This window comes from Artibeus jamaicensis, unplaced genomic scaffold (genome assembly GCF_021234435.1).
Source record: "Artibeus jamaicensis isolate MK-2021 breed Jamaican fruit bat unplaced genomic scaffold, CSHL_Jam_final contig_233, whole genome shotgun sequence".
Taxonomy (NCBI): Eukaryota; Metazoa; Chordata; class Mammalia; order Chiroptera; family Phyllostomidae; genus Artibeus; species Artibeus jamaicensis.
In genome coordinates, this window is record NW_026521486.1 from 5781933 (window position 1) to 5803572 (window position 21640).

The 21640-nt window shown below is 37.6% G+C and overlaps 1 protein-coding gene across 3 annotated transcripts in view; it reads right to left on the reverse strand.

The window, feature by feature from the left end:
• Window positions 1-21640, reverse strand: part of TNRC6B (trinucleotide repeat containing adaptor 6B) — a 243209-nt gene that overhangs the window by 144840 nt on the left and 76729 nt on the right. For all 3 annotated transcript variants that reach the window (XM_037160756.2, XM_053661578.1, XM_053661577.1), the window contains exon 4: window positions 5079-5146. In XM_037160756.2, the coding sequence (XP_037016651.2) occupies window positions 5079-5146 (68 nt within the window). The remainder of the gene's footprint in view (window positions 1-5078; window positions 5147-21640) is intronic.

The window sequence follows — 21640 nt, forward strand, 5'->3', positions numbered from 1 at the left end:
TTTTTGTTTTTCAAATTTTAATATGCTTTATTTAGTACAACATATACAAAAGATTATAATTTCACTATAAAATCAATATAAAAATTATTAATTTTATATTCTTTTGTTGTTGTTCTAAAGGTACCTGGTACATTTTATACCAGGCTGTTATTTTGCATTTAAAGTACAATTCAATTTGGTTACTATTATTTTTATTGTAGTAAAGAACAGGTAAGAGTGACTTCAAAATCTTAACCATTTTTAAGTATTAAGTTCAATAGTTCAGTATATTTGAATTGTTTTGCAGCAGACCTCTAGAACTTTTTCATCTTGAAAATCTGAAATTATATACCCATTAAATACAAATTCTCTATCTTCCCTCCCTCTTGTTCTTGGAAACCACCCCTCTACTTTCTGTCTCTATGGTTTTGACTATTTGAGATACTTCATATGGGTGGACTCATACAGTATGTGTCCTTTTTCATTGGCTTATTTTGCTTAACATGATATCCTTCAGGTTCATGAAGCACATGACAGGATTTCCTTTTTTGTAAGGTTTCATAACATTCTATTGTATTTAGGCACTACACTTTCATTATCTATTCATTTGTCGGTGGACATCTGAGTTGCTTCCACCTCTTGGCTATTGTGAATAATGCTGCAATAAATATGAGTGTACAAATAACTCTTTGAAATCCTACTTTGATAGATTTGCTTTTAATAATGACCTTTTGTAAAATTAACCAAAAGAATTAAGAAAATTCAGTCAACAAAAATTTACTAGAAAAATTAAATCATTTTAGTTGGTTAAAGATATTTTTTGACACTGTGAATAAACTTCAGCATAGAGATTTAAAACTTAGACTTGTTTCTAAGTTATATTTTTTAAAAAGGAAAAGATGAAAAAAGAGACCAAACTCATTAATACACCAAAACTGATATTTAACTTCAAAATAATTTATAACAAATGATCTGCCCATAAACACCCAGACTATCACTTGTATTATAAATAATACCAATTTAAAAGCCTGCCTAGGTAGAAACATTTTATGTGAAATGAGCTTCCGATAGGCATGGTCAAACACAATCTCTGGGCAAGTAACTACTCATGTTCTTTTTTGAAAAGCTGTAATAGTTGTACATTTACCACTGTGTTAAACATACCATGTAATTAATAACTTGTCTGATTGGCTACAGTAGCTGGTAATTAAATATCCTCAGAAAAGTTATTGCATTAGACACACTATTAGTAAATAAACCTCATTAAAAAGCAACAATCAATGTGTACAGATAGCGTTTAAAGTTATACACTATCAAATTTTATTCACACATACACCAGAATTCAGCATAACTGAACTGAGTATTAACCAATTAGCACTGATATTTTTCAATATCGAGAATGAATTATTTTTCAAGAAAGCTTTCTACATGCATGGTTACCTTAATCCACCTATTAATAGAACTTAGTTTCACTGAAATAAACATCATGGAAATAAAATATTTAACACTTACAGAACCTATGGTAAAAATGTTAAATGAAAAAACAGAGAAAGTGGCACAGGTCAGCTAACAAAAATAACTTTAGACTTAATCCTTACAAGAATCTGCTCTGTGACTTTGAGAAGTTATATTAACCTTGTGCTTCAACTGCTTCCACAAGTGAAATAGGCTATTCATACAAACTAATACCAGTAAATGAGACCCATCTTGCAAATCAATTTAGAAAAAGTGTAAGTTAGATCTCTGCCTCACACAATACACAAAAAAGAGTACCAGTTCAATTAAAGATGGGAATATAAAAATAAAGCAGAAAAACTAAGGATATTTTATCATGTTAGGGTAGGGAAAACTTCTTTAACAAGCAGAAAACATAGAAACCATAAAGGGTGGCTGATTTTACTACATAAAAACTTAAAAGTATATTGGTATACCCCAATGTTAAAAGGACTGGGAACATCTGAAATTTAGTAAGTCCTTTGATTTGAAACATCTCAAGAGACAAAGGTTAATATCTATACTTTATAAAGGGTTCCTACATAACTATCAAAATAAATAATCCAATAGGAAAATGGGAATAGTAAATAGGTAGTACACAAGATAAAAATCAATGGTCAATAAAAATTCACAAAAGATATACCAACTTATTAATAAGCAAAAAAGTGCAAATTAAAACAATATTAGAGTAGCAAAAATCTGAAGATAATAATTTGATTGTCATCAAAAGTATGGAGGAATAGGCACTCCCATATACTGTTGATGGACATGAACACTGATATAGCTTTTCTGGAAGGTAATTTGATAACAGCTACTTCCAGTCTACTTGTAAAAAATACAAGCCCATAAACCAAACAGCTCCATCTCTAAAAAAATCTATTCTACAGAAATATATTTGAATATATATAGGAATAAGGATGTTCAATAAAATATTATTTGTAATAATCAAACAAGTAACAATGATCAAAATATCTATTAGATAGTAATGATTAGAGTAAATAGATTCAATTGAATGTTTTGCAGATGTTTAAAATAATGAAATAAACTGTAGAAGATATCAAATTTAAAAAGCATGTTTCAGAAAAATATCTACTTTTTTTAAAGGCTTTATTTTTAGAGACAGGGCAAGGGAGGGAGAAACAGAGGGAGAGAAACATCAATGTGAAAGGAAACACTATCAGTTGCCTCACACACACCCAGATTGGGGACCAAATCCATAACCCAGGCATGTACCCTGACTGGGAATCGAACTGGTGGTGGCCTTTTGCTTTGCAAGAGGATGCCCAACCAACTGAGCCACACCAGTCACAGCATGGTTGTTTTACAGAAAATATTTAGGAAGACAGGGAGGGAAGTTAGGGTAAACAAAGAATCTCACTTTTATTTCTAAACCCACATTTACTGTTTAAACATTTTGTGACAATCACATATTATTTTTATAATTAAAAAGAATAAAAGAATGAATGGGGATTTCATTAAGTCATTCAGCAATGTGTTACTTTCAGGATCTACAATTTCTCTGTTTCAGGATCTACAGTTCAGGATTCAATCATCCTTTTGCTGACTAGAGTTCTGAGATACCAAAAAAAAAAAGTTATTTCTGTTGCCTCAAATGAGAATGCCACACCTCTGCTCCCCACTCCCACAGTGGAGGTGGGAAGGTCTACAGTAAAAACACCTAGTGAAGATTCAGTTCTGCTTTATTATTTCAAGTATGATAGCCTACCGAGCCCAGAAAAACAAAAATAAAAACAAAACAGGATTCACCTATGAAAAGGCAGCATTAGACTTGTCAATACAAAACAAGGGATAATGGTAAGAATCACAACATGGGACATTCCCGGCCCTCTGGGGCTATGTGAAGCTCTTTAAAGGAAGTGCAGTTTGTAGAACACAAACCTCGTGAGAATCAGCCCCAGCAACATTTCCTGAATACCTAAAGGAGCTGATTCAGGAGAGGGGTTAGTGGGACGACAGGTTTTTAAAGACAGAGACTGGTTTGTCTGAGAAATGGATACCCTCCAGAGAACAGAACTTTCATCTGTGTTTTAAAAATAGGCTTAATGCCATTTTCACTGTTTCCCCCACATCCCGCTTATCCAAGAGACTTTTGATCTTGACAACTGCATTTTGCTAACGACAGTACTTTTCAGGAACCTAGCTCCCAAGGTTGGCAAAGAATTTGGGTTTAAGAAGATGTTAAGATGTTATAAAAACACTTTAAAGTCAGAATGTTAAAGATCTGGGTTCAAATACTAACTTCCATTTCAAACTGCATTACTATGGACAAGTTACCTACCCTAATCTCCCAATTAAATGGAGACACTGCAACAAGCAAAGTACTTGGTGCACACAAAACACGTGTCAAATGGGATTTATGATTTTTATAGTATGAAGACTTCTGACCAGAGGGCAAGGGTAGGGAGTGGGCAGAGGGGCAGAAATGAGCACCTGAAGCATTCCTGTAATTCCACTGGGATTAGATGTTTGGCATTCTAATTTGCTAATGATGAATTCATTCCATCAGCTCATGCATTTGACAAAATACAGCAAAGTTAGGATTTATATTGTAAACTATTTTTAAAACTGCCTCGTTAGCAAATTAAACCAGCTGTGAAAATATCCTGGTTTCCATTCACAACAAATTTGAGATGAACATTCTCCTATAATGAACCTGGCCATGTGGCAGCACAGCTATTCTGAATAATTCATTCCTAACGATTTTGAAGACATAATTTTCATAAGACAAATCAAAGCTAAATTATTTTCTAGAAAATAAAAAAAGGCAAGAGAAAGGAATTTTTCTCTACAGATTTTCAGAAACTCCCATGAATCACCGAACCATTCAACTCAGGAGACTATTGTCTGAATAAAAAATAGTAGTTTGTCTGCCCTTTAAGCCAGTCTTAACTATTTTTTCTTTAAAAGAACATATGAAACACTAGTATGCTCTGCAACACAATTTTTCAAGTTCTGTGACACAAGCAAAAGAATTCTATTCACTGCCACCAAAAAAGCTACCCAGAGAACTCCCAATTTCAGATTTAAAGCTTAATTACTTTTTAAGTCAAAAAGGGAGAGATCCTGAATTATTTAGAATTCTGGCTAAGTTACTTTATTTATAATTCCTATTCCTTTAGGGAAACAATTTGTGTTTTAAACAAAGATCCGAAGTATAAATAACTCAATGGAACAGAATGTCAGGAAGTACTATTCAAATAAATTCACACTTGGAATGCAGGAAAACAGCCTATTAATTTCAACACTTCATAAAGACATTGCTAAGATAAGGGTATACAATTTTATGCTTTCTTTGGAAATCAACCAGACTGAATTAGTTCCATTTGGAACATCCTGAGTCTTAAAGCCTTTGCTAAAGTGTAACATAAATTTTGATAAGTCAAGTATGAAAAACTACAAAGTCAACTTTCTTGTCTCTCCAGTTAGTCTATAAATAGATGCAGTGCATTAACAGCCACCAAAGCAACTGGTGAGTTTCACAATGTGCCCAACATATACATCCTGCAAACATGCTCTTGGCATGTTTAACCAAAATGCTTCTGAAGATCTGTAATAAGATCCTTTTTAAATAAAGTGTGACTCACTGTTTGCTTTCTTCACCAGGAGGTGGAGTCTTGCCATGTCCTTCCATTACAAAATCCTCCTGTTCCACCTGCAAAGGCAAGCGCCACAGGTCAGCAGCAGCCAGTAACTATGATGTAACACACTTCAAAGTGCCAGGGCCTGCCCTTGCAGACCACATGGCTATTTCACTAGAGTGCCTAGTACAGAAGCCTGGCCAGTGGTTTCACTCTCTAGGCTTGCTCAAAGCATCTCTCTTCTTGGGTTTCTAGATTTTGCAGAATAAAAAAGAAAGCATGTTGATTTGGAACTCATATTACTGTGAAAAAGTATTAGAATGTAATAAAGAATTGCTGTGAATCCATAAGAAAAAGACAACCTCCCAGAAACATTTACAAAATAACCGAGTAGGAATTTCACTGGAGAGGATGCAGAAATGGCCCTAAACATGTGAAAAGATGGTCAATCTCATGTCAATCAGAAAAATATAAATTAAAACCACAAAGAGTTTTAATTTAATTTAGTTCACAACGACCAGGTTGGTTAAAATTAAAAAGTTGGGCAATACCAACACTGACAAGAGTGCAAGGCAAGAGCAACTCTCATTCACTCCTGTGGGAGGTACCACCACTTTTACAACGTATGCCATTGTGCAGTACACTTGAATGTGTCACTACTATACAAACTAGTGGTTGCACTTCTAGGAATATACTCCACAGAAACTTTTGCACATATAAAAAAAATATTTTTAGCCCTGAACTGGTGGCTTAGTCAGTTGGAACAACAGCCCATGCACCAAAAAGTTGTGGGTTCGATCCATAGTCAGGGCATGTACTGGTACCTAGGTTGCAGGTTTGATTCCTAGATCCCTGGTCAGAGTATATATGGAATACAATCAACCAATTTTCTCTATCACATTGATGTTTCTCTCCCCGCCCCCCCGAAAAATAAAAACATATCCTCGGTGAAGATTTTTAAAAATACTTTTAGCATTATTTTAACTGAAAAAAAAATATAGAAACAAACACCCATACACAGTAAAACAGGTAAAAAGATTGTGGTGTTTGCAGGCAACAGAATATTATCCTGCAGGAAAATGAACTAGAGCAACACACTTCAACCAAGATGAGTTACAAAAGCACAATATGGGGTGAAAGAAGCAAGTCACGAAAGAATATGTTTATAGTATAATTCCATTAATACACAGTTCAGATACACACATTTAAAAATCATACATATATGTTTATACAGGCATCAATGTCTATATACAGTTTATAAAACTATAAAGAAAAGGGAATGATGACTATATAATTAAGGCTAGTGAATGTCTGAGAGAGAGAGAGGGGATTCGATCAGAAAGGGGCACAGGATGGGTTCTGGGGTATGGTTATATTCTATTTCTTGGCCAACACATAGAGGTTGTTTGGTGAACCTTCATCCTTATTACATTTTCTGGACAATGGCACCCAGATATGGTAGGACATTCCTGATTCCTTTGGTCCAGACAGCTTTGTTGAGCGCACATCTGCAGTTCCCATCTCCTTCATGGCGAATTTCCAGACTCTCTCTGTGTGCCTGAGGGGCATGCTTCTTGAAATCCACTCCATGGATTTGCCTGTGAATGTTGCTGGCATATTCTCTGGTCACTACCTTATTGATGGCAGAAAGGCCCTTCTTCTTCTTGCCACACTTCTTTGCAGGAGCCATTACACCAGGCTCAGAGTTGGAAAGCCAGTTTCCAACTTTTTATTCTTCTCTATGGGCTTCTGATTCTGCAGCTTACAGGGCTTTGCCAAGGACAGGGAGGATTCTCTCATCCTAAACTTACACAGTGATCTAGAGCCTCTAGAATAAAAACTAGTGTTACAATGTTCCAAGGGAACCTTATGAGGAACTGGAGATGATCTGGATCTGAATTGCAGTTATAAGAATGTACACATTCATGAAAAAAATCACTGAGCTGTACATTTTATGCACTTAATTGTACAAGTGTAATGCTTTAATTAGAACAAAAGTGACAATTTGTTTAAATTTATTAAGTTACTTGAAACCTCAAGCCTAAAAATCATTTTCTCAAAGACATTTATACTGTATTATAAAACTTTATGGATCTTCCATCTTTAACAATTCTCTCCAATTAAAGAGCTCTATATTGTGGACCTTAGCATCTGCTTATTGGTTTAAACAAACAAATGAACAAACAAAGGCTTGTAAGTAATCAGTTTCTAGTTAGCACAATAATGATGAGAAGAAATAAGCAAAAAGTCCATGGCTTCAATAACCTTCCACATTGGTTTCCAAATTTTCAACTCCAGCCCTCTTTTACATACAAGTCTTCTCCACTTCTCCAAATTCTTGTGTCAAATTTCCTCTCCTTTTTATATCCTCTATCTCTGTGAATGCTAGCAGCATTCACTAAGATTCACACAGGAAACCTATAATTGTACAAGATTCTCCATCTCCCTTCCTTAACCCCACACATTCTATTAATCACAAAGTATCATGGTTTTTACCTCCTAAATAGCTCTCATATCCAACACCCCTTCTAATTGCTTTTAACTGACACGGTTAAAGGCAGCTTCTCTAAATCTCACTACTATACAAGCCTTTTCACTGGTCTTTGTGCTTCTGGGTCCCATCTGATTTCAATCCATCTTCTAAACAACTTCTTGAAGTAGACTTGGTAAATTGCAAATCTGATCACATCACTGTCCTTGAAATTCTTCAATGGCACACTATCCTCTATCCTGAGGGACAGTTCAATTGGTTTGCCTAAGTGATCTTTTTTTATCTGCCTTCCTTACTCACCTGTGAAGCACACACCAATTCCTCTACCCTCTTTGCTTTACATACAAAGTCTGTCCGGAAAAAGTCTGGCCATTGTTAATATAATGCAATCTGGCAGCCAAGGAGAGTGGACTGGAATGTGCATTGTGAACAATGACTGGGTGGTAGATGTTGTTGAGTGAGCATGTGTACTGTGTGGTTGTTGCATGCAAAATGACTGAGAGAGGAGAATAGCAAATCTACATCAAATTTTGTGTTAAGCTTGAACATTCCTCCACAGAAACTATTCAGATGCTTCAGAAGGCCACAGCTATAGACAACTGGTGACTGGCAGCTTCATCATGACAAAGTACGCACTCACACATCACATCTCATGCAATCTTCTGGCAAAACAACAAATCACCCAAGTGCTCCTACCGCCCAGATTTGGTGCCCTGCAACTTCTGGCTTTTCCCCAAACTAAAATCACCTTTGAAAGGAAAGAGATTTCAGACTATTGCTGAAATGCAGGAAAATACACTGAGACAGCTGATGGCAGGTGATTTGGAGAACTGTGTGAGGTCTCAAGGTGTCTACTTTAAAGGGGACTGAGGCATCATTGTCCTATGTACAATGTTTCTTGTATCTTGTGTCTTCTTTAATAAATGTCTCTATTTTTTCATAGTATATGGCTGGATACCTTATGGACAGACCTCATATGTTCCCTCTTGCCTAGAAGCCCTAGTCTTCCACAGCATATATACTTCAAATTCCTGCTCATTCCTTTAAGGGCCAATTTTAATGATTTTTCCCACTATCTCCTTCACCAGAGTTCATACCTTTTCTTGTTCTCTATCATCTTAGAAGGCAATATAAAACAGTAAAGAAAGATTACTGCTCCTTTTTGCCACTTCCTGTTTTTCTTATGTCCACTTCCAGTCTCTTTATATCCTTATTTATTGTTTCTACAAATTTCTTGAACACTTTTGGACTTAATTTAATGACCTCCATCACTCCTCCCTCTTGATCTCACCTTCAGAAGTTTCAGTATTTTTATTTTACTGACTTTATTGGGGTGACATTGGTTAACAAAATTATATGGGTTTCAGGTATAGAATTCTATAACACATCATCTATGTATCGTATCATGTGTTCACCACCCGAGTCAAGTCTCCTTCCATGACCATTTATCCAGAAATTTCAGTATTTTACTCATAAAACACCATATCCTCACCTTTCTTCCACTACTGTTTATTCACTTAACAAATATTCATTGAGCACATATAACATGCAAGATGCTATGCTGAGATAATAGTGAAGATGACAGTTTTTGCCATCAAAAAACTTATAGACTAATGGGAAAGAAACAAGTCAATTACAATACAGTGTGAGAAAGCAATGAAACAGCAGGAAGCACAATTTAACTCTGTCTTAAGGAATCAGATACTATATACCAGTTGAATGTAATTTCAACTCCTTAACAGTTAAGGAGTAGTTACATTTATACAGTCGTAAAATTATTTCAGCCCTTTGAAGGCAACCACGAGGCTGATGTAGCCCCTGTGAAAATGAGTTTGACACCTATGAGTTCCACACCTATCTTAGGCGACCATCCCCTTCCTGCTTTAGCCAGGCCCTGGGAAGGACCTAGGGCTGAGCCTCACCAGCAATCTGTACTGCTACACACCCAGGTACATGGATTCTGAAATCTCAGACCTCAAATACCTGTTCTACTCCCTCCCTCCATTTGAGCCTTTAAGGAGTCCTCACAGTAACTTCTGGTCTGCAGTTCTTTTTCCTCAGACTCCATCCAGAGCCTCACTCAACAGGCACAGTATAATTATATTTCCTTTCTTGTACAATTTTTTGTTTTCCCTGAAACTAACAATTATTACTTTCTCTTCTTTTACTTTCATTTTTCGGCTTAGTATTTATTATATATTTTTCACTAATTCATCCTCAAATTCTCCAACAGAGCTGTATATCTCCTCTAAATCAGTTCAAACACTTCAGGTACCCTATCAATTTCATTCCAGTCCTGGAGACTGTCCTCAGGGGTTTCCCTGGTTCCAGTCTAGATTGTTTGCTCTTTAGGCTGCTAAAGGTCTGACACCTCGCCAAGGATGTCTCCTCCCTAAATCTCTGGAATTGCCTGCTGTCCCTGCTACACTGGAGCACCTGTTTCCCAGATTCTTTGTCTTTCTCTTTTACAGTTACTTCCCTGACTTAGGTGGAGCATGTAATCTAGTTACTTCCTAATAAAAGGTATATAGGAACTGAATTTTTGAGATCTTAAATGAGTGGAACGTCCTTATTTTATCCATACATATTATCGATATGTAGTATTTTTTTTACCCACATACTTAATTGACTATAGATGTTTATGTTAGCAAACATTTTTCCTCCAAAAATTTGAAGGCCACATGCTCCATTGTCTTCTAGCTCCGAGAGTTGCTATATAGAAAATCGATATATTCCAAACCCTAATGCTTTGGATATGAACTGTTTCTTTTCTAGGAAAATTTAGAATCCTTATTTCTCCTCAGTTTTCTAAAAATATGTTTTTATTTATTAAAATTTATATGTAGAGAAGAGGAGATTGCTTATCCTGTGGTTGTTTTCCTGGATACCAGGAGGGGATCTGGCCATTTCATTGGAAAAACTCTCAGATACCCACATCTGTATATTCTTTACCCCCTTGGGCTATTCAGTTGCCCAGAGAGGTACCCTAAATCCTAGGCCACATGGGTGTAAGCTTGGCTTCTAGTGATCTGGAACTGAATTTGAGAAGACAGCTGGCACAGTCTTGTGTTAGCATGTAGACTTTGATTTAATCCTTCTGTTTTTAGTTAGGTACATTGCCTCCATCCTCCGCTTTGCCAGGGTGGGAGAGGAACAGCTATCTGCATGTGGATATGAGGGGCAGGATAGCTAAGGCCTCGCTCCTCGTAAATTCTTCAACTAATCCTGCTGCTTCTGGTGTCACTCCAAAAACTTTCTAGCTTCCAAAACTTTGTTGGCATCTCTTATATGCTTCATCTTCTCTTTCACTCACTTTTTTTTTCTGGTGGATTCATGCTTGCTGAAATCATTTGATAAAAATGATTTTAGAGGAGTTTTAGAAGGGAGCAGAGATTAATATGGGTTTAATCTACCATGGCTAGGTCTGTTCTTAAAACCTTTTTGCCTCTATTCTTTCCACTCTATCAAAACTGCTCTATTTAATGCCACTAATAAAATTTTGTTAGTTTTCTTCTTTTAAAAAGATTTTAAAAATTTATTTTAATTGTTGTTCAAGTACAGTATTCTGTTGTTCAAGTACAGTAACCTGTTGTTCAAGTACAGTATTCAAGTACAGATTACTCCCATCCCAGCCCATCTTTAAAAAAGATTTAAAATATAAAAAATTATTTAAATTGTAAAGTTATTTGAAATTTTAACACTTTGATTAAGTATAACTGACATATCTTTTAAAAATTCTCACTTGAGGACATTTTTTCATGACTTTTAGAGAAAGGAAAGAGAGAAACATTGATTCCAGAGGAAGCATTCATTGTCTCCTGTATGCACCCAGACACACAATTTAGGCATGTTCCCTAACCAAGAATTGAACCTGCAACTTTTCTGTTACAGGACAACACTCCAACCAACTGAGCCACACTGGCCAGGGTATAACTGCCATATTTTTTAAAAAGATTTTTTACTTTTAGAGAGAGGGAAAGAGAGGGAGAGAAACATCAATTGCTTGCCTCTCATACACGCCAGGGCCCACCGGGAAAGAACCTGCAATCCAGGCATGTGCCCTGATTGGAAATCAAACCAGTTTTCAGGTATGACACCCAACTGACCTAGCCACACAGGTCAGGACATAACTGACCTATCTTAAACAGCATATCTTTAGAGTATGTAACGTGTTAAGTTTTTACATATGTATACACTGTGAAACCATCACCACAATCAATAAAATGAACATATTCACCACATTAAAAAATTGCATCATGGCTCTGACCAGTATAGCTCTCTTGGTCAGCATCATTCTGCAAACCAAAAGGCTGCTGGTTTGACCCCCAGTCAGGGCACATGCCCAGGTTTCGGGTTCAGTCCCCAGTCAAGGGTCATAAGACAGGCACCGATTGATGTTTCTCTCTCACGTCAATGTTTCTCTCCCTTTCTTTTTCTCTCCCTTTCCCTCTCTCTGAAAATAATATCTTTAAAAAAAAAAAGTTTCATCATGGCCGTGGATGGTGGGGCCCAGGTGGTTGAAGTTTCATCCTATAACAGAAAGGCCACTGGTTCCACTCCTGGTCAGGCCTAGGTTATGGGTTTGAACCCCAGTTGGAACATGTGCAGGAAGCAACCAATCAATGATTTTTCTCTTCCTTCCCAACTCTCTTGAATGAGAATAAAATAAACCTTAAAAAAAAAAGTCTCATGACCCTTCTTAATCCTTCTTATCTCATAATCCTTCCCTCTGGCTCCTCATGCCCAGGCGACCACTAATGTGTTTTCTGTCATTATAAATTAGTTTGCATTTTCTACAGTTTATATGCCTGAAGTCATACAGTAAATACTCTGTTCTGGTCTGGCTAATTTTGCTCAGCATAATTATTTTCACATGCATCCATATGACTTCCTGTATTAATAGTTCATTTCCTCTTCACAGCTGTGTAGTAGTCCACTGTACAAAATATACAACAGCTTGTTTTCCATTCACCTGTTGAGAAATGCCTGGGTTGTTGTCACATTTTTTAAAACTAATTTTAAAAAAATATATTCTATTGATTATGCTACTACAGTTGTCCCATTTTTCTCTCTGCTTTATTCCCCTCTGCCTGGTGCCCTCACCAGCATTCTCCTCCCCTAGTTCAAGTCCATGGATCATACATATAAATTCTTTGCCTTCTACATTTCTTATACTATTCTTAAGCCCCCCCACCCCTTGTCTATTCTGTACTGACCATTTATTCCCTAGACCTTTTCCCCCATTATCCCCCATCCCAGCTGATAACCCTCCATGTGATCTCCATTTCTGTGATTCTGTTCCTTTTCTAGTTGTTTGCTTAGTTCGTTTTTAGGATTTTTTTTTTAGGTTCAGTTGTTCATAGTTGTGAGTTTGTTGCCATTTTACTGTTCATAGTTTTTGATTGTCTATTTCTTAGGTAAGTCCCTTTAACATTTCATATAATAAGGGCTTGGTAATGATGAACTCCTTTAACTTGACCTTATTTGGGAAACAACTTTATCTGCCCTTCCATTCTAAATGATAGCTTTGCTGGATAGAGTAATCTTGGATGTAGGTTCTAGCCTCTCACGACTTCAAATACTTCCTTCCAGCCCTTTCTTGCCTGTAACGTTTCTTTTGAGAAATCAGCTGATAGTCTTATGGGAACTCCTTTGTAGGTAACTTTTTCTTTTTCTTTTTTTTTTTTATGTCTTTAAACTGATATAATTTTTAAAATTTATTTAATTATTGTTTAAGTACAGTTTTCTGTTTTTTACTCCCATCCCAGCCCACCCTCCCAATGCTCCCCACCTCCCTCTCATTTCCACCCCCCTTAGTTGTTGTCCATGTGTCCTTTATACTAGTTCCTGTAAATCCTTCCCCCCTTTCCCCTAAAATTCCCTCCCCTTTCCCCTCTGGTCACTGTCTCCCTGTTCTCTATTTCAGTGTCTTTGTTTCTTTTTGCTTGCTTGTTTGTTTTGTTGTTTAGGTTCCTGTTAAAGGTGAGATCATATGGTATTTGTCTTTCAACACCTGGCTTATTTCACTCAGCATAATTCTTTCCAGTTACATCCATGCTGTTGCAAAGGGTAGGAGCTCCTTCTTTCTTTCTGCTGCATAGAATTCCATTGTGTATATGTACTATAATCTTTTGATCAATTCATTTACTGATGGGCACCTAGGCTGCTTCCAGCTCTTGGCTATTGTAAATTGTGCTGCTGTGAACACTGGGGTGCATAGGTTCTTTTGGATTGGTCTTTTAGGGTTCTTAGGATATAATCCCAGCAGTGGAATTGCTAGATCAAAAGGCAGGTCCCTTTTTAGTTTTTTTAGAAAATTCCATACCGTTTCCCACAATGGTTGTACCAGTCCGCAATCCCACCAACAATGGATTAGGGTCTCCTTTTCTCCACAACCTTTCCAACACTTGTTGTTTGTTGCTTTGTTTATGATGGCCATTCTGACCAGTGTAAAGTGGTATCTCATTGTGATTTTAATTTGTATCTGTCTGATAGCTAGTGATATTGAGCATCTTTTCACCTGTCCCTGGATCTTCTGTATGTCCTCCTTGAAGATATGTCTGTTCAAGTCCTATGCCCACTTTTTAATTGGGTTGCTTGTCTTCTTAGAGTGGAGTCGTGTAAGTTCTTTGTATATTTTGGAGATTAAACCCTTGTCTGAGGTATCATTGGCAAATATGTTTTCCCATACAGTTGGATCTCTTTTTATTTTAATACTGTTTTCTTTAGCTGTGCAAAAGCTTTTACTTTTGATGAGATCCCATTTGTTTACTCTTTCCTTTATGTCACTTGCTCTACAGGACATATCAGTAAAAAAGTTGCTGCGTGAAATATCTGAGATTTTCTTGCCAATGTTCTCCTCTGGGACTTTAATGGTGTCACGGCTTATATTTAAGTCTTTTATCCACCTTGAATTTATTTTGGTGTATGGTGTAAACTGATGCTCGAGTTTCATTTTTTTGCACATAGCTATCCAGTTCTCCCAACACCATTTGTTAAAGAGACTATTATTAGTCCATTTTATGTTGCTGCCCCCTTTGTCGTATATTAATTGGCCATAGAGATTTGGGTTTATTTCTGGGCTCTCTGTTCTGTTCCATTGGTCTATGTGCCTGTTTTTATGCCAGTACCAGACTGTTTTGATTACAGTGGCCTTGTAATACAGTTTGATATCAAGTATTGTGATCCCTCCTACTTTGTTCTTCTTTCTCAAAATTGCAGCTGGTATTCGGGGTCGTTTATGGTTACATATAAATTTTTGAAGTGTTTGTTCTATGTCTGTGAAGTATGTCATTGGTACTTTAATAGGTATTGCATTGAATCTGTAAATTGCTTTGGGTAGTATGGACATTTTGATGATGTTAATTCTTCCAATCCATGAACATGGTATATGCTTCCATTTGTTTGTGTCTTCCTTGATTTCTTTCTTCAGTGTTGTGTAGTTTTCTGCATACAGGTCTTTTACCTCCTTGGTTAGGTTTATTCCTAGGTATTTTATTTTTCTTTTTGCTATATCAAATGGGATTTTTTTTCTTGATTTCTGCTTCTGCTGTTTCATTGTTGGTATACAAAAATGTCTTTGATTTCTGGATATTGACTTTGTAACCTGCTGTTTTGCCAAATTCATTTATTAGGTTGAGCAGTTTTGGGGCAGAGTCTATAGGATGTTTTATGTACACTATCATGTCATCTGCAAACAGTGGCAGTTTTGTTTCCTCTTTTCCAATTAGGATGCCTTTTATTTCCTTTTCTTGTCTGATCACTGTGGCTAAAACTTCCCATACTATATTAAATAGAAGTGGTGAAAGTGGACAACCTTGTCTTGTTCCTGATCTTAGTGGGAAAGATTTTAGTTTTTGCCCGTTGAGTATGATGTTGGCTGTAGGTCTCTCATATATGGCCTTTATTATATTGAGGTATGCTCCCTCTATTCCCACTTTGGCTGAGTGTTTTTATCATAAATGGCTGTTGTACCTTATCAAAAGCTTTTTCTGCATCTATTGATATGATCATATGGTTTTTGTCTTTGCTTTTGTTTATATGAGGTATAACATTTACTGATTTGGGAATACTGAACCACCCTTGCATCCCTGAGATGAATCCCACTTGGTCGTGGTCAATGATCTTTTTAATGTATTGTTGGATGCTGTAGGTAACTTTTTCTTACAGGTACCTTTGTAGCTAACTTTTCTGTCTCTTTTTCTCTTGAAGTTTTTAAGATTTTTCTCCTTATCTTTCATCTTGGGTAATGTAATTATGATGTACCTTCATGAACACTTCCTTGAGTCCAACTTCTTTGGGAGACTCTGTGCTTCTTGGACTTCCTGGAAGTCTATTTCCTTTGCCAGATTGGGGAAGTTCTCCTTTATTATGTTTTCAACTAAGTTTTCAAGTTCTTGCTCTTCCTCTTCTTCTGGCACTCCTATGATTTAGATGTTTCAAGTTGTCCGGGAGGTTCCTAAGCCCCTCCTCATTTTTTTAGTTCTTGTTTCTTCATTCTGTTCTAGTTGAATGTTTCTTTCTTCCTTATGGTCCAAAACCATTGACTTGAGTCCCAGTTTCCTTCCCTTCACTGTTGGTACCCTATATATTTTTATTTCACTTTTTTTTTCATAGCCTTCACTTTTCCCTCAATTTTGTGACTATATTCAGCCATTTCTCTCAGCACCTTGATTACCAGTATTTTGAACTCTGCATTTGATAGGTTGGCTATCTCTTTCTCAGTTCTATTTTTGTAGTTTTGATCTGCTTTTCATTTGGGCCATTTTCTTTGCCTCAGCACGGCTGTTCCATTTTAAGGGGAGGAACCTTAGGTATCTACCAGGGTGGGGCAACCGACATCGCTGTGTTGTGGTGCTATATGTGGGGCAGGGGTCAGAGAGGGAACAATGCTGCTTGCTTGGTACTCTCCTAGCTTTCAGTCACTTCTCCCACAAGCAAATTGGGTCCTTCTGGTGCTGATTCCCAGGTAAGTGGGTTTGTGTATATTCTAGGACCCTGTGGGTCTCTCCAACGAACTCTCCTGTGAGGCTGGGAGTTTCTCCCACCACTGCAACCCCAGCCTTCAAGATTTTTACAGTCAGAGGTTTTGAGGCTTTATATTCCCCATGTTGGAACCCTCCATTGCTTGGTCTGTCTCACTCCCCAGTTATTCCTCCAGGTTTATCTGCATGCAAACATGGGACCACCAAGTCTGCCATCTACCACCTCACCCCAGTCCTCCATCTGTCACCTTGCCACAAGCCCTCTCCACCCCAGCTGTCTGTCTTCATACCTACCAGTCTGAACGAATGTTTCCTCTTTAACTCCTTGGTTGTCAAACTTCCATACAATTCATTTTTCTGGCAGTTCTGGTTTTTTGTTTTTAAATTTGTTGTCCTTCTTTTGGTTGTGCAAGAAACCAAAGTGTATCTAGCTACACCTCCATCTTGGCCAGAGAGTTGCCACATCTTGGCTACTGCAAATAAAGCTGCTATGAACATTTATTTACAAGTCTCTGTATGATGTATGGTTTCTTTTTTAGTGGGTAAACAGTTATTAGTATAAATTAGTTTGCCAGGACTTCCATAATAAAGTACCACACAGTACTGGATGGCTTATATAACAGAAAAATATTGTCTCATGTAGATCTGGAAGTAGAAGTTAGAAGCCAAAATGTTGGCAGCATTGGTTCCTTCTAAGGGCTGTGAACAAAAAATCTGTTCTAGTCCCCTACCCTTGGCTTGTAGATGACTGTCTTCATGTTCACATAGCAGTCTCCCTGTATTTGTTTCTGTACAATTAAATTCCCCTTTTTATAAAGACACTAGTCATACTGGATTATGGCTGTAGGGTAAGTGGAGTCAGTCTGGCTTCCTCACCAAGGTGTCTAGGTAACTAAGGGAAGCAGTGTTCTCACAGCCTCGGAGGGACCTGATAAGTAGTATTCCCATGGCTTTGAGACTGGATCCAATAAACTGTTCCCATAACATGGAGTGGGCTCGCATGTGCAGAATTATGTTATGTAATGTTCTGGCAGTTTTCTGGCTTTGTTCCCTTCTAGTACTTACACAGGTAGGGACTCCCTGCTGGGGTCAACGATGAGAGACACATGCAAGGGGGCAGGTGCCACAATGGGTGCCATGCTGGGGAGCAAGGGCCACAACATGAGACATGCAGACAGACATGCAGCTTGCAGTGTGCATGGCTCACACACCCATAAATAAAGGCATGCCAGACATCCCAACAGCTCCATGAATATTATTCTGTCTGCACAAATACCATGGACCTGCCTGGCTTTGAAGGGTAGCAACACAATGGCCCCAAACACTCTGAAGTACCAACAGCTGGGACTTCAACATGAGTGGGAGGGGCACATTTCAACCTATAACAAAGTGAAATAGTTGGATCATATGGTAGCTGTATGTTTAATTTTTTTAAAAACCACCTGACTGTTCCAAAGTGGCTGGAGTATCTTACTTTCCTATAAGCAGTATATGCACATTCCAGCTGTTCAGTATCTTACCAACACTTGGTATGGTAAATCTTTTTAATTTTAGCCATTTTAATTGTGGTTTTAATTTCACTGATGTTGAAGAACTTTTCATGAAGCTTCTTTGCCACCTGGTACAGTGCTTTCTTAAATCTTATGGCCGTTTTTAAACAACTTTATTGAGATACAATTTATATACTATAAAGTTCACCTGTTCAAAATGTATAATTCAGTGGCTTAATATATTTAGAGAGTTGTGCAACTACCACTATCATCCATTTTTTTAATTATTTTTTAATTTATTTTTTATTGATTATGCTGTTAGTTATTCTATTCCCCCCTTCATTCCCCTCCACCCTCCGCCCTATCATCTAATTTTAAAACATCTTCATCATCCAAAAAAGTAAATTTTGTACTTATTGGCAGTAACTCCCTATTATGACCACCTTTCATCTTCCTTCTCAGCACAAGAACATTAATTTATTTCTTGTCTCTATAGATCTGCCTATTCTGAACATTTCATATATAAATGGAGTCATATAATACATGCGTATTTTGTACCTTTCTCTTAGTATAATGTTTTTGAGTTTCATCCAGGCTACAGTATATACCAGTCCTTCTTTCCATTTTACACCTGAATTCAATTCCATTGTAAGGACAAACCATATTTTCTTTGTTGACATCATCAGTTCATGGACATTTAGACTGTCTTCATTTTGTAGGGAAGTGTTATATATTATGAATAATGCTGCTATGAATGTCAATGGACAAGTGTTTATGTGGGCACACACTTTCATTTCTTAGTTGAATAACTCAAGAGTGGAACTGCTGGGTCATATGATAACTATATGCTTAACTTTTTGAAGAACTGCCAAACTACTTTCCAAAGCAGATGTACCATTTTACGTTCCAATCAGCAATGTCTGAGGGTTCCAATTTCTATATAGCCTCACCAGCACTTGTTGTCCATCCCTTCATAATAGTGGGTGTGAAGTAGCACACCACTGTGACTTTGATTTCTATTTCCCTCAGTAATGAGTAATGATGTTGAGCATCTTCTGATGTGTTCATTGGCCATTTGAATATTTTCTGTATTCAACCACCACCTGTAGTGGTGTTTGACACACCAGACAGTACTGCTCACTTTCTACTTGGTGCTCACTCATATTAAAAATTGGGTTGTTTTATTATTGCGCTTCAAGACATTTAATATATTATAGATACAAGTCCTTAGATATATGCTTGGCATATATTTTCTTTCAGTCTGTGGCTTGCTTTTTCATTCTCCTAATAGCATCTTTCAAAAAGCAGACATTATTAATTTTGAGGTATAAATTCTTAAAATTTAATGGACTGTGCTTTCATTGTGATATCTAAGAACACTTTGACTAATCCTAGGTCACAAAGATATTCTTCTATGTTTTCTTCTTTTTAAACAATTTTTAAAAAGATTTTATTCATTTGAGAGAGGAGAAGGAAAAGAGAAAGAGAGGGAGAAAAACATTGACGTGCGAGAGATACATGGACTGGTTGCCTCTTGCACAACCCCGAATGGAGCTGGACACAACCCAGGCATGGGCCCCAGCTGGGAGTCAAACTGGTAAAGGCGCTCAACCCGCTGGGCCATACCAGCTAGGGCTCTCCTGTGTTTTCTTCTAAAAATATTATAGTTTTAAGTTTTACATATACATCTATTTTGAGTTTATTTCTTTATATGGTACGAAGTACAGATCAATGTTTACTTTTTTGCAAATGGATATCCAATTGTGCTAACACGATTTATTGAAAAATTATCTTTTCTCCACTAAAGTGCTTCCATAAAACTTCATTTGTCAAAAATCATTTGTCCATCTATGTGTAGTTCCATGTCTGGACTCTCTCTTATGTTCTACTGGTCTATTTGTCAGTCTTTTCTCCAATATCACAAGGGTTTGGTTTTGGTTTTTTTTTAGTCTTTATTATATGTTTTTTCCAATACCATTTAGCCCCCTTATACCACAGAGTCTTGATTACTGTAAGTTTATATTTAAGTTTTGAAATCAGGTAATATTAACACTCCAATTTTGTTCTCATAAGTTGTTTTCAGTTGTTATGGGTGAAATAATATACCTTCTTCCACGCTCTCAAAAAATGATATATTGGAGTCCTAATCTCTAATAGCTCAGAATGTGAACCTCATTGGAAAGTAGGGTCTTTACAGAGGCAATCACGTTAAAATGAGATTATCAGTGTTAGTCCTAATCCAATATGACTGGTATATTTGCTAAAAAGGGAAAACCTGAACATAAAGACAGATATACACACAGGGAGAATGCTATGAAAAGGCTAAGTTATGTTGCCACAAACCAAAAAGCTAGAAGAGAAACTGGAAGTCCGAAGCTAGGAGAGAGACCCGGAAAAAATCCTCCCCTAGTCCCTTCACTTGGTTGGCCCTGTCAACACTTCCATCTTATTTGTAAACCAATAAAACCATGAGACAATGTATTTTTGTTGTTTGAACCACTCAGTTTGTATACTTTGTTACAGTAGCCCTAGTATCCTTATAACTATTGTTTTGAACTCTGTATCTGGTAGCATGCTTGCCTCCATTTCATTTAGTTGTTTTTCTGGAGATTTCTCCTGTTCTGTCATTTGGGACATGTTTCTTCATCTTCTCATCTTGGCTACCTGTTTGTTTCTTTATGTTGGGTAGATCTGCTATGTCTTCCAGGTCTTGGTGGAGTGGCTTTATGGACTAGTTGTCCTGTAGGATTCAGTGGCATAGCATCTCCAATACCCAAGCCCCCCACATAGGCTGTATGCATCTTTCTTTTGTAGTTGAGCCTTGACTGCTGTTGGTGTGCCAACAGGAGGAATTGACCCCCAGATGGATCAGCTGCAAGGACTGACCACCACCACAGCAGAGGAGCTGCTGTGCAGGGGGCCGACCCCATGGAGCAGGACTGGCTTCAATGGGGTTCTGTTGCCCATGAGTCTGCCCCTTGAGTATGTCAGTCATGGAGGTGGTTGGGTGGTTGAAGCTGGCCACTGGGTGCAATGGTTCTGGGGCCTCACAGAAGGTATAGGCCAGGGTCAGCTGCTGCCTGTTCCACTCCTGGGGTGACCCGGCATGAGTTAAAATGTGGTCTAAAGATGGCTACTTTTGCTGGGTTTGGAAGTGCCCAGGAGAGGCCAAGCTGTAAACCTAGCCCAGCTGCTGCTGATGCTATGCCTGGGACCACATAGCAAGAGGTATGGGCATGCCAAGGTAGATGCTTCTTGTTTGGGGTTTATGAACCTTTTTGAGAGATTTTAGGAAAATTGGCAGCATGAACCTAGAGAAGTTTTTTATATGGAAAAGCCACTGGAAGCAGTTTGGGTGGGCCTGCAAGTTGGGTGGGGTGGGGTCTCAGGAAATCACCAGGGCAGTGAACAGTGGGCCAGGTTGGTAGAGACTCAGATAGGGTGCCCACCTGCCAGCTCTGTAGGGGGGAGGGCTGGGCAGAGAAACAATGGCTTCTGCCAGCACTTCTGTCTAGGAGAAAGCTGCCCCACCAGCCCATGCCCTGAAGCCAGATAATTAAATTTCTCCTATATGTCCCTGGCATCTTTCAAGCTAGGGCTCTA